Below are 13,114 nucleotides of genomic sequence, written 5' to 3'. Positions count from 1 at the left end.
AGATAATCAAATTGCAGACTTATTCACAAATAGCTGAGGTAATGGTAAATTTGAATTCTTTCGTCATCAACTTAATGAGGTAAAAGGATGACTTCATGAGGTACAAGGAATGGCAGCTGATGTTCTTGTTCTGTTTTGTCAAGGATATTTATGAGCCGTCTCGACTGATCAAGTTAAGCAATAAAAAAAGGGGCTGTTGTCATGCAAGAACATACTGGGAGTTATTCTACACAATGGTGGCCTCTCCCAAAAAGGGGGCAAATAGACATGATGATCCAGCTAGGGTGGCAGCACCGGACCGTGTGGTACAAGGGACCACACGGAGAATCTAAAAGAAAGGTGTTTCCAAATTCTACCATTTGTATGGCCTCAATGCATTACAGTTTCTACGTTAATTGTCACTTTCAAGTATAAATGCTCCGTGTGATTTACTAAGATCTCAGGCATACAAGGATAAAATTTTACCTCGATAGATCGCTCTCCAGCACTGGAGCCCTGCGTATCAAACCTCAAAAGCATGGGCATTTTGAAGGAAAAATGCCTGGTTTTTCTAGGATGGATGATTCATCAAAACTCAACGGCTGGAAAGTAAAAAAAGTTGTATACCACATGCTTCAATAGAGGAAAAGCACGCAAAACAGCTTCGTGAGAAGTAAAACTGTATTCAATACTTGATATTGCCATCAGTGCATAGCTTACAGGTATTAAAAGAATGATAATCCCAATAAATTAAACCAAAAAACCCAGGGAGGAGACTAAAATACATGTCAAAATCACCGAATATTATCAACAGAACTAGAATTACACAACTAAGCTCTCACAAACACAAACTGTTCTAAGAAGACAGGCTCGAACAAGCAATGACAAAAGGCAAGTTATCACAGGGGAACATCAACCAAAAACGGACATCAAAGCACAGACAGCCATCAGCAGCATGAACAATAGCTTTGATCTGTTACCTGTGATTGATACTGCAAAAGAAATATCTTCTGGCCTGAAAGAAAGAAAATGTACTATGAGAATCATGTCACGCTTATGAGATGACTTTGAAGAATGTTAAAATTAAACGGGCAATGGTCTATACTTCTGCAATTTGCTAAGTTCACCACAAAAGAGGGCGTTGTCTGGAATGGGCAACTCGGTTTTGTTAGTCTCCTCTGGATTGACAATTCTGATATACGTTTCCTGGCCAAGATACCAGGAGTCAAGGTTTTCTGTTCTGAGGTTCCAGACTCCAACATTGTCAAGTGAAACCAAAATTGCCGTCCAAGCTCCAGGATAAGCCTGTACAGAATAGGAGATTATAATTAAGTTGCAAACAAGAAACAAAATAACTATATGGATAGTCTGCGCTATTAACTAGCTTGTTATAGGTGCTGCCATGTCAGTATTAACACCAGTTAATGACTAGCAAGCAGCTAGTTTAACCTAATCTTTTCTTTTTCAGTGTACCCAATCTCTTTATTAAAAAATGTGAAAAAATAGCTAGAAAAACTTTACGGGAGAGAAAAAATGATGACTACGAACTGTGACAACCAGGATTTTCAGAGACACTGAATGTATATAAAAATCTTTCAACAACATACCTGGACTGTGGAGCGTGCAATGCCATCCCACTTATTATATGTGCCCCTGCTGTTCTCTGTCCATTCACCATAATCCATCCTGAAATAAATCAATGAAGCGCTTACGACTGAATCTACGTTCTCAAAACCCTTTATACACATTGATGAATGTAATGAAGTGTTCGAGGATGGAAATGAATTCCTACCCCACAACAAAAACCGCATATCCACTTAGGTGATAGCTATGCATCTTGGTGTCATTGTTCTGCAGAATGACTTCCATAAATCCCCTGTATGTTCCATTGATCACTGATGTTGCCATTTTAGGTGGTCCTGTAAGGGGCGTCTCAGGGAAATCAAGCTTATACGCACCCTTCACTTTGAACTGGTCTGCAAGCCTGATTGGAGTAGTAGGATTGACAAATGATATCCCACTGAGAGTTGCTCGTCTTTTCCCATTAATTGTTACCAGAGGCTTACTTTTCAACACGTAAACATCGGTCACATTGATTGAGCCATATCTGAATGAGCCTTGAGGGTTGGGACGTGCACCACTTGCAGAAACATTCCATCTGCACAGTTTGACCGTAGAATCCTCACAGTGAATTATAACGAGCAAAGTTTATAATAATGTGAAAATTCTCTAATACAGAAATGCAATTCCGTTAAAATTTGATTGCAAGGTTATACAATATTTTCCTTTGGAGAAGCAAGGAATAAGTAGCTTATTTAAGGTCCTAATTTTTCAAAATTTTGAAGCGCACAGTACTTTTTTCTCAAATCCCAGTTCCTTTTCTATTTCTAGGGAAAGATGAAATTATTAATCAGAGCACTCATTAAGTTCAGAATTGCTAAACAATGCAGTAAGGCATTTTAACCACCATAGAAGCCAACCTGATGGATCTTGCTTGGTTCATTGAGAAGGTTTTGTCAAACTCATCATTAGGTGCCTCTGGAAGGGGACCCTTTGCCTTCCCCTTGGAATTTGTGTAATGCAAGATTGCAACACCAGTAACTCTTTTCCACTGCGATTCATTCACAAACCTTGCACTAGCTACAATGTAGTAATCAGTACTTGCGTTCTGATCCATTGTCACCAAAAAAGAATAAGATTGTCCTACATGTATATCTAAGCTAGTATAATTTTGTTGCACTGTATATGATCCCTCTGACTCTGCTAAAAGCAGATTGTGGTTCTGGATCCTGAAATTCAAACTAGTTGAAGTTCCAACATTGTGCACACGGATGCGATAGGTTTTCCCTGTCCAATATAGCAACATCAATTATTTAGAAGAGTGAGCTTGATCTTTAGGAACTCCATCATAAGCAATACAGTACAACAACAGTACAAGGAAGTTTCATTCTAACATGATGCATCGATAGGCAATTAACATAAGAGCATGCATATCTACAAATCTTTTGAAACTACCCTATTTCTTGAACAGGTCAATCATTTAAAAAACAAATTTGTTCCATTAAAATCTGGAGGCCAATGACAGTGTAAAATGACTAATTTACCAAATTCACAAAGAGAGTCCCATCTATATTATTGGTATTTCTTCCATCCCCTGTCATCGCTCTACCCCTCGAATTGTCTCACAATAATACCCATGAAGAAAGGGTATATGGTTTGAAACTACCCTATTTCTTGAACAGGTCAATCATTTAAAAAACAAATTTGTTCCATTAAAATCTGGAGGCCAATGACAGTGTAAAATGACTAATTTACCAAATTCACAAAGAGAGTCCCATCTATATTATTGGTATTTCTTCCATCCCCTGTCATCGCTCTACCCCTCGAATTGTCTCACAATAATACCCATGAAGAAAGGGTATATGGTTTGTGTCTAGCGATCATTAACTAATTTGGAAGGTTAAAGAGCTGCTGCAATGCATTACTCAGGAAGAAATTCTAACAGGGGGAAGAAGCAATTCCATTTAGTAACAAGGGGGAGCAGTTATTAGGATCTATGTCAATATAACAAATGAAAACTAATCACCTGGTTGAACTTCAATGGTTTCATAGTCAATGCCATCAGGGACAAGTGTTGTGTTATATTGGTAAGGGCCTTTGCCATTAATAAGAACCCCATCTGGCATCCCTAGATCTTTCCCAGCATCAAGAGCCTTCCTCAAAGCCTTCAATCCAAAATTAAATCAGCATCAAAATTGTAAACCAGACTCCCAACTATTAAAGTTCTACATTTTAACAAATACTAACCGTGTGGTTCCTTTTGTACCAATCACCAATCAAAATGACAATGTCCCCATGTGGAGTATCAAAAGGAATTGGAATAATAGCCCGGTTGTTTATAACAAAGCTGCCAAATCCACCAGAAGCTCTCTGCATATGGAGAGTAGGGAAGTAAAAGAAACTCCCTATCTGATCTTTAACCTGAAACTGGTAAGTCCAGTTCCACTTTGGGGGAATTGGACAGTTAGTACCAAGAACCCCATCTTGCCATGAACTTCTCCTTTGTTGAATTCCAGACCTATAACATCCACCATCAAATTCCAGTCAGTAAAAGAGGTACGTACATGTCACCGTTTATATCGCCACGTAATTTCACTGTTCACTAGCAAAGAACCAAACTTTAACACTATGGCACTACAATTCACAGTTTAATTCAAAATTAGTAGCAAAAATGCAGCAAGGAAAGAAAAATACCAATGCATAAGGAGATTCTCATCCAATTTGTTCTTGACATTGATAGCAACATTGTTGTTAGTGGTCACATTGATAGTAGGACCAGGAAACTTTCCATTTATAGCAATAACCTGCAAAGCAAATGCAAAGTAACACCATCGCAGCATGACTCACAAGCTCATTTTATTCTACTAGCTAAATCTACAGCATTAACTTCGGGTTGCCATTTCCTAAGCAAAACTTAGCAGATCTGAAGCTAAAGATAGAAACTAAAGCAAAGCCGTTTGTCAAAAATCAAAATTAAGTACACCCATATGAAAAGATCCACTGAAAGTAGAGTAAAAAAGTTGACAAAAGGAGAAAGCAGAGGGAGAGAGATCTAAAGCACCAACCTGTTGAGGCACACCAAGAGGAGAAGCAGTGACGTAGGAGACTTCAAAGTCATAACTAACAAAAGGATCTGCAGCTAAACACAAGCTCAAAAGCAAGCAAATGTGGATAAGAAACAAAGCTAAAAACTTGCTACGCAAAGCCATCCTTTAAACAACTTTCGATGTTTTAGAACATAAGAAAATTTAGAACGTAATTTTGTAGTTGGTTATGGTTTACATTACAGGACAGGACAGGGAAAAGGAAGAGAAGGAACTAGAGAGAGAGAGATTTTGTGGGTGTTTTTTGGACAGAGAGAAACGGCTCTATTTCAGTTCACTTTAATTTTAGTGGTGGTTTTTTTGGGCTGTGTCGAGAAATGAGTATAATTGTGTAAGAGTGACTGCTCCTCAAGCTTTTTCACGGTAACCGGTCATAATTCATGTGTGAAGGAGAGAAAAGGGAGAGAGAGAATGGTGGATTCAGCTATGTTTAATTGGCTGGGTGGTCCCCTAACATCATTTAATTAAATTTTAAGATTTTTTTAATTTTTAATTTATTTTTTTATTGTTTTTATATGTTAATATTAAAAATAATTTTTAAAGATAAAAAAATATTATTTTAATATATTTATAAATAAAAAATAACCGGTGGTATACCCTATTTGTACAGGAGAGAAAAAGGGTGACAACCAGTAGCCAGTACGTTCAGTTATCTCTTAAAATATCACATGGTTGCCAGCCAAAGAACGCGCATGGCCCATGCATGGATCCCACTTCACATAAATTGGGTTTTTGTGCGTGGAAAATGTTTTCCATACAACTTATTTCCTATCAATCTAATATTTCGTGCCTACTTAGTTTAGAAAAATATATATATTAAATTAATAATCTTAAAATATATTTTGTATAATTTTGATACAAAAAAGGTTTTGAGATTTATGGTTATTTTGTGAGAAACTATAAATTCTAGTGAACAACTCTTTTATTTAAATTAATGTTTGATTTTTATTTTATCTATTTGAGTGGTTAATTTTTATTTGAATGCATTTCATTACCTGAGATTGTTAAATACTAATAATGTAAACGTTGGCCTACAGAGGAAAAAAAACATATTTTTATTTACTTTTACCTTTTCTACATAGAAATATAAAAATAACACTTCATGTCTTGAATAGTTATTTTAATTATTCATTTGGCTAACCAGTTGGAATGTTTAAAAACAAACATAAAAGCTAAAAATATATATATTTTTTTATTTTATCTATTTATTTAACTGCCTCGTTAAAAATGCTTTTAGTTGATATAATCCATGTCATAATGTAAACAGTTTCAAGTGATGAAATACACTCAAATTAAGAAGAAAAAAATCGAAGGTTGATCACTCAAATATGTAGAATAAAAGAATAGGGACTCAAACATAATAAAAATCAAAGATTGGACACTAAATTTGCAGTTTTCTCTAATTTCAAACGGACCTATTTTTGCCACATATTAGTACAAAATGGTCACGTGTCAATTGATACCATCCATGTCAGTATTTAATAGTTTTAGGAGACAAAAAAACACTTAAATAGAAGAGAGAGAGAAATCAAAATCTCATTACTCAAATAAATAAATAAGTTAAACACCCAAACAAATTAAAAATAAAAATAAAATGCTTGACACTGGTTATAGTTGCTGTGGTTAAAATAAAATAAAAATAAAAGTTATAAATAATGTAAAGAAAAAAATTGGAAAAAACATAAAAATAGATTTTAGAGATATATTTTAAGAGAGATGAGGTGTTTGTCGAACTTTCCTTTGTGTGTGTGGATTTAAAAATGAAGATACTTATTTTTAAGTGAGTTTTAAATATAGAAAATAAGTTTTTATGGTTATATGTTAATTAAACCATCACTATCTGAATTTATTAGAGTAATAACTAAAACTGATTAGTTAAAATAACAATTTATTTTGAATGAAATATTTAGGTTTATTCATTGAGGTACATATGTCTCATTTCAATGTTCACCAACTTAAAATTTTCCATTTACTTCAATTTTATTTTGATATCAATTATAAATATATATTGTTATTGCTCTTATATCTTATACAAATAAGACTCTTTTCTCAATTTTTCATCTCCCTTAGGATTCTCTATAAAAGTCTATATATATAAAAAAAGAATTTAAAAAATAATTTTTAATAAATTAATCAAAATTTCATAATCAAAATTTCATAATTTTAAATTGTATTTGCATAATTTTATATGTTGAGATTTATTTTTAATTTGTATTGTCTCACATATACAAAGTATTGAGGTATATTTTAGTGGTGGAGTGAATCCTAGTTTTGAAACTTGATTTGTAGTTGAGGATTAAAATTAAAAAAAAAATGAACCGAAGTTAATAAAAGAAAATAAAACAAACCACATTTGGATATTAACATAAAACATTCAACAAATTAAGTCCATCTTTTTAGGTTTTATCAAAACAGTTGTTTGGTTCCTTTTATTTTAGCATTGTATATTTTGATCCCAAATTTTATTTTATTTTATATTTTAGTTCTTGGATGTTAAAAAATGAGAGAAAGTAGAAAATAGTTGGATGACCATATTTTAGCCACAAAAAAAATCGATCTTTTTATTTGTGTTAATAAGTCTGTCTTCTCAATGATAGTTAAATATAGGTGGTCTTTTCCTTTAAAGAATAGATTAGTTAAATATAGGTGGTCTTTTCCTTTAAAGAATAGATTAGGGTCCATTTTGTTTTATTTTAATTCGTTTGATTTTTATTTTTGGGTGTTTTGAGGTTGGCAATTTGTTTACCAAAGTTTATATAGTATGTTTTATGTGAAAACAAGCTAAAAAATAAGGTTAGGGGGTATTAAAACTTGAACCATGATTTTTTTATTACCAAAAATGACAGAAAAACAAAACAAACTGCAATAAATCGCTCGATTAAAAAAAACTAGAAAGGGTGAAGTCCGCTCTTGAAAAAGAAAAAAAAAGTCAAGCTCGACCTTCCAGCCCAGGTGCACTTCATCTTTTTTATAAGAAGCTAGGCATGAGTCTAGCATGTCAGACTTATTATATCTAGTTTTTTTATTTTATTTTTTTATTTTATTTTTTTCTAGTTAAATATTGACTAATACCCTTAGTTTTATTTTTTAAAACTATTTGGCTTAGATTTATTATTAAAATAGTGATTAATTTTTTAATATTTTTTTAGTTTTAGAATGCTTTGAAAAGATTAGTTTTATTTGTCTCCAATTGTTTTTCTCTTATATCTTACATAAATCAGTTATATTTGTATAAATAATTTATAAAAATGGAGATATATATATATATTATCAATGACAACATATAAAGCATAAACCTCCTTTTGTTTTTTAATTAAAAAATTAAAATACATGAAAACATATTTATAACAATTATTTTTTCTCTAAAATAATGAATTGATAAATTAAATTGTAAAGACAGTTATTAATTCTAATTAAATGCTAAATAAGAAGTTGATATTTTTATTAAAAAATAAATAATAAATACATATGTAAATATTTTATAATTATGCTCTACAGATCATCCTGTTGGTTAACGACAATATTGATGCAATAAATTATTGTCGGTGGTCGGATTGTTTTTTTCTTTTTTGAAGCACAATTTAATTACTAATTTACTCTTAAAGTAACATTTTTGGAGTCCACTATTAGAAACTTTTACATCATTTTATGTTTTTATTTTTTAACAATGGGTTTTTTTTATTATCAAGTTTTTAGATGGAAATTTAGTCTTTAAATAAATATAAAATAATATTAAAATGAAAAAGGAAGTAGCATGTGCAACTTACGTGTTTGAGCTCCTGTGATCTTCTGACGGCACGGGCAACACCTTGCGGTGGAGAAAAACATTAATCATTATTAAATTTTAATTATGCGGCGGATTTATTGCTCAGTGCTGGCCTCCCTAAAAAACAGAAAAAGAAAAATTAATTGCTTAGACTTTGAGATGCCAACGTGACATTATAGCCTACCCAACCATGCAACCAGCAAGCGTGGCCTCATAGGGCCATATGGACAGTGATATTCCACTCATGATCTGGCAGTCTAGGGCATCATTGCAACGCGGCGTTGATATCCGACTTCCACTTGTGATCTGGCTAGTGGTTGAGTATCATAGCATGTGGATCAATCCTTTTCATGCGTGGATCCTTGAATCATGGGCATTAAGTAGATTTCTTGTGAAGAAGTTCGTTCTTCTTAGTTTGGAGAAACATCAATTCATTTTCAAACCTATTTACACATTCTCAGTTACATCAATTTCATTAATTAAACCCAAAAAACTTCCTACATTTCTCAGCTATGTTGTTTTGCTCATTTTCTTTAATTTTTTACGTCTAATTTGCATAATTCATGCACTAAATTGGTGTCAATTTAATTATTTATACCTTATGTTTTCATTAATTTTATTAAAAGAGCCCCTTTATTATCCATTTGGTCAAACGAGTTTTTATATTTCTTATTAATTTCAAACAATTGAGTATTGTTTGTCTAAATTAAAAATTTATCTCAACAAATCATTATTATCAACTTTTTTTTTCATTCTCTTTAATACTATCAGTCGTCCTCGCCATCCCCATCTTTCTTATTGAGTAATATCTTTTTTTATTAGATAAATTATATTTAATTGATTGAAACAAAACTACAAGGATTTAATTGATTAAAGTGATAATGAAGGGGGTTTTTTTAACGAATTGGTGAAAACGTACACTAGGTGCAAATTATGAGTTTTGCCAAAAAAAAAAATTAGAATCAATGATCATTAATGATAGAATTTGTAAAATCTTAACGACAGAGTGGGTGATATATAACTAACACAATTTCATTAAAAAAAAACATAATTATATATGTAATTTCAATGAATAGGTATAAATGATGGTTAAAGAATTTTGTTTCATTAGATATTTATGAAACTCAATTATTGATAAAGTTGGGTAGCAACATAAAAAACCAATAAAACTCAATTTTGGTTAACAAACAACCAAACAACTTGAGTTTTAAAAATGAATTTTTTTATATCATTTTCATATTGATTAGTGAATTTAATGATGTGTTTCCTTGTTAACTGGTTATCTTTTCTAGAAAAATATTTGAAATCAACTATGTTGATTCTTATAAGAATTGGATGCAACATATTAACTCACTTAAGATATGGACTATTATATATAGACATATTTGTACGTCCAACTTCTAACCACATCCATGTTAAGTGTTGAGTCGACTCAACCTTGTCAATTGTTTTTCTTATTTGTTTATCAACAACAATTTGAGGTGTAAAAGGTTAAAGTTCCTTGTTGAAAAAAGCTTCATGGGGCACTAAATTTCCTAATAATAGTTGTTATAGCTATGAATAAGGTTGTTATGCCATGTAAATGGCTTCAGGCTGCCTATACACTTATAAGGTCATTGGTGCATTAGGAGCAATCATGCCTTGATTGAAAAAAGCTTAGTATAATGCTTGATACATGGACATATGATATCTAGCTAGTTTGATGTTATGTGTTTCCAAACACTTCTATTGAAGTGTTTTTTATTGCAAAATATCCTTATACTTTCCTCTCATGTGTATGGATAAAAAAAGTGTTCAATCTACTTCTTTTAAGATCATTTTTTATCTAGTTGATTTGATCATATATGACCTGTAAAGTATATATGGTTAACTACCATAATACTATTATGATAATTAACTAAACTATGCAAGCATAAGTTGTATTAGTTATATTCTCCATCTGCATCTAGATTACATTTAAATCAAATTTATATAAGTTTAAGTTTTGATAAAAGGATGTTATTTTCAAAGTAGCCACTACTAACTAATTGGAATTCGACACAACTAGTTGTGACCACCTAACAATGTCATCTAGTCTGTAAAAAAAAATAGATATAAGGTTGTGTTGAAGGCATAGAAGCACTAAGATATCTATTAGAAGTTGATAGAGGTAACATCATTAAGAAAAGTGAAAAAAGTAAAAGATTGCACAAGAACTTTAGGGTTTTATTCAAGTGTAGTTTTTTAGATGATGAATATCCATCTTGTGACATGTCTAACGCGGGTTGTTCTACTAGTACATATGGTGATAGAGGATTGTTAGGCTCTTTATGAAAAAAAATAAACTTTATTTGTTGTTTATATTGATTGAACATCATTCATTGTAGCAATGATCTTACATGTAGTATTTTTAAGTAGCATGGTTACTAATCAAGTTGTCTCACTAGGTGTGCTAATGTGTTATTAGACAGAAAATCATGATGATCAATCAAACGCTAAGTTATTAATTGATTGTTGACTTCTTGATCAATATGTTATATGTTCTTCATTTCTTCCTTACAATATAGAAAAACTATAATTAGAAATTGATTCCAAACAGAAATAAATAACAGCTTTATAAATCAAACAAAGTGTGGAGTCTACTTATAAACCTTAATAGGCTCTGTAATACTAAATAAATAAGCAATAAGCCCACAAGAAATAAAGTAGTTTAATGTTAAAAAAATTGTAAAGGAAAGTGATAAAGAAAAAGGAAAAAAATTAGAAAAGATTGTGACTAAAGTAACGTATACGGGGCTGATCATTATTTCCAGTGGCTAGATGACCTTTTTATATTATTACGTAGTTTGAATTTCACATAAACTTTTAATCCTAATATTATATAGATTGTTTATAAAAATAATAAGAAGTTTACATTATAGGTTATAATACAAATTGAATTTCTCTATGTATGTGTCTCCTTCTTGGCAGTCATATGAATCATAAATAATTTGTAATACTTGCCATATTACTTTTTTAAGGATTCTTATTTAGAATAGGATTTGGTCTTCTAGTTAATCACATGAACTCTTATCTTTATTATTAATAAATTGTCTTTTCACAGTTGATTATGACTTCTTGTTGTCAAAATATATTGTATTATATTAGACTACTAGTAAATAAGAATGTTTAGTTTATCACAACAAGAGCATACAAAATATAAAAGATTTTTCAATGTAAGCATAGAATGCATATAATTTTAAAGCAAAAAAAAAAAAAAACTCAAGACGAATATGTTTTCAACATAAATATAATAAAAAAAAATACTAGCATGCATACTAAATATATAGTTAAACTTACAATTTATATAAGATCAAAGTCCTAGCATGCTTACTAATAATAAAAATAACAATATTTAAATTAAAATAAAAAATGATACTTACTTGTTGAAGCACTTTAAATGAATGAAAGTTTTGTTATTGTCAAGGATGAATTTTTTTTTTAGATTTTATTACTTTTTACTTGTGCAACTAGGATGTTTTGGAATATACCTTTCAAGATTGCAATAACATTATCTTAATTTAGATGCATTTCTAAACAAGATATTTGAACCATAATAAAATAATTTAAATATTTCTCAACAAGCTATGAGTTTAAGCTCTAGATTTGGAAGGAAAAACTAAAGCATAAAAGAAAATGAAAACACTAAAAAATAAGGTGAGAAATCAAGAGTGTGAACAAATCTAAAAAATTCAAGTTAGAAACTTTTCATTCAACCATTTTTTTATAATGAATTTTGAAAGTTAAAAGGTTGAAGAATTAATTTTCACCATTATCAATTTTTGATGAGCCACCTTAAATCAATAATTAAATTTTAAAAAAATTAATAATTCTTTAAAATTAATTTTTTATTTACCCATAATTTATTTAAATTACGTTAATTAATTAAATTTCCAGCCTGTAATCTTTTGGTCAATTACGTCTTATCTTTTCTAGTTGATTCCGAATAAAGAAGGTGGAGTGAATATACACACACAAACTAGAATACATATAAAATTAATTAATTAATTCCATGGCATAAATATACTAGAATCTCATGCAGAAGACAGAAGTCGTGAGTGATGACTCTGATAGATACTCAAAGGATTACCAAAATTCTCATTCAAATGTTTTTAATTGCTTAAATCCGATCTACCTCCCATGTTGAACACAGCACGTTATTGGAGGGAGCCAGCAAAAGGTAAACAAAAATAATAATAAATAAAAATTGCTGGCAGCTAATAACTACGAATTCTAATAATAATATAAACACCCCATCTAATATTATACTATTTCTTTAAAAATTCAGTTGCATTCCTACGCCTTAATTTAATATTCTTGGCAAACAACAACAACAACAACAGTGCGACACCGGTGTCGCAAATAATACTTTAACCTCGAGCCCAAAGGTACATTTACCTAACTTGTTTTAAAAAACAAAAGGATAAATCATAAATTTGATGCGTACCTGGTCAGAATTTCTTAGTAAATTACCACTTATACTCTCTCTTTTTTTCCGTAGCCTTGAAGATTAAATTAAAGAGTTAAATTAAAGAAAAAAATACTAAAAATCTAATTTGGCTGAAAAAAAAAAAGAGAATTTTCTTGCATGGACAGCCTCTAATTTGGCCACTGCATGCAAGAACATTATTATCCTAGCCCACATGTTAGAGTATACAATTAATTAATCCACTGGGCGAATGGTGTG

The 13,114-nt window shown here is 30.9% G+C and overlaps 1 protein-coding gene across 1 annotated transcript; it reads right to left on the bottom strand.

The window, feature by feature from the left end:
* Nucleotides 1–642: 642 nt before the first annotated feature.
* On the bottom strand, nucleotides 643–4,989 carry LOC133676479 (monocopper oxidase-like protein SKU5). Its single transcript, XM_062098151.1, has 9 exons — nucleotides 4,605–4,989; nucleotides 4,234–4,343; nucleotides 3,787–4,057; nucleotides 3,566–3,704; nucleotides 2,460–2,826; nucleotides 1,772–2,137; nucleotides 1,587–1,665; nucleotides 1,085–1,284; nucleotides 643–994 (listed from the first exon to the last, which is right to left on the bottom strand). Exons 1-9 carry the CDS (start codon nucleotides 4,746–4,748, stop codon nucleotides 892–894), a joined length of 1,779 nt encoding a protein of 592 aa, XP_061954135.1. The 5' UTR covers nucleotides 4,749–4,989; the 3' UTR covers nucleotides 643–891.
* Nucleotides 4,990–13,114: the final 8,125 nt, after the last annotated feature.

Source organism: Populus nigra, chromosome 1 (genome assembly GCF_951802175.1).
Source record: "Populus nigra chromosome 1, ddPopNigr1.1, whole genome shotgun sequence".
In the NCBI taxonomy this organism is placed as follows: domain Eukaryota; kingdom Viridiplantae; phylum Streptophyta; class Magnoliopsida; order Malpighiales; family Salicaceae; genus Populus; species Populus nigra.
Note: the sequence above shows the minus strand (reverse complement) of the source record. Positions and strands in the feature narration are given on the sequence as shown.

Excerpts from the sequence above, each read along its gene's own strand:
- LOC133676479 (XM_062098151.1), bottom strand. The coding sequence starts at position 4,748 with ATGGCTTTGCGTAGCAAGTTTTTAGCTTTGTTTCTTATCCACATTTGC. Across the intron at positions 2,138-2,459 it reads AACCAAGCAAGATCCATCAG|ATGGAATGTTTCTGCAAGTG; the intron begins GTTGGCTTCTAT and ends CAAACTGTGCAG. Across the intron at positions 1,285-1,586 it reads TTGCACGCTCCACAGTCCAG|GCTTATCCTGGAGCTTGGAC; the intron begins GTATGTTGTTGA and ends TATTCTGTACAG.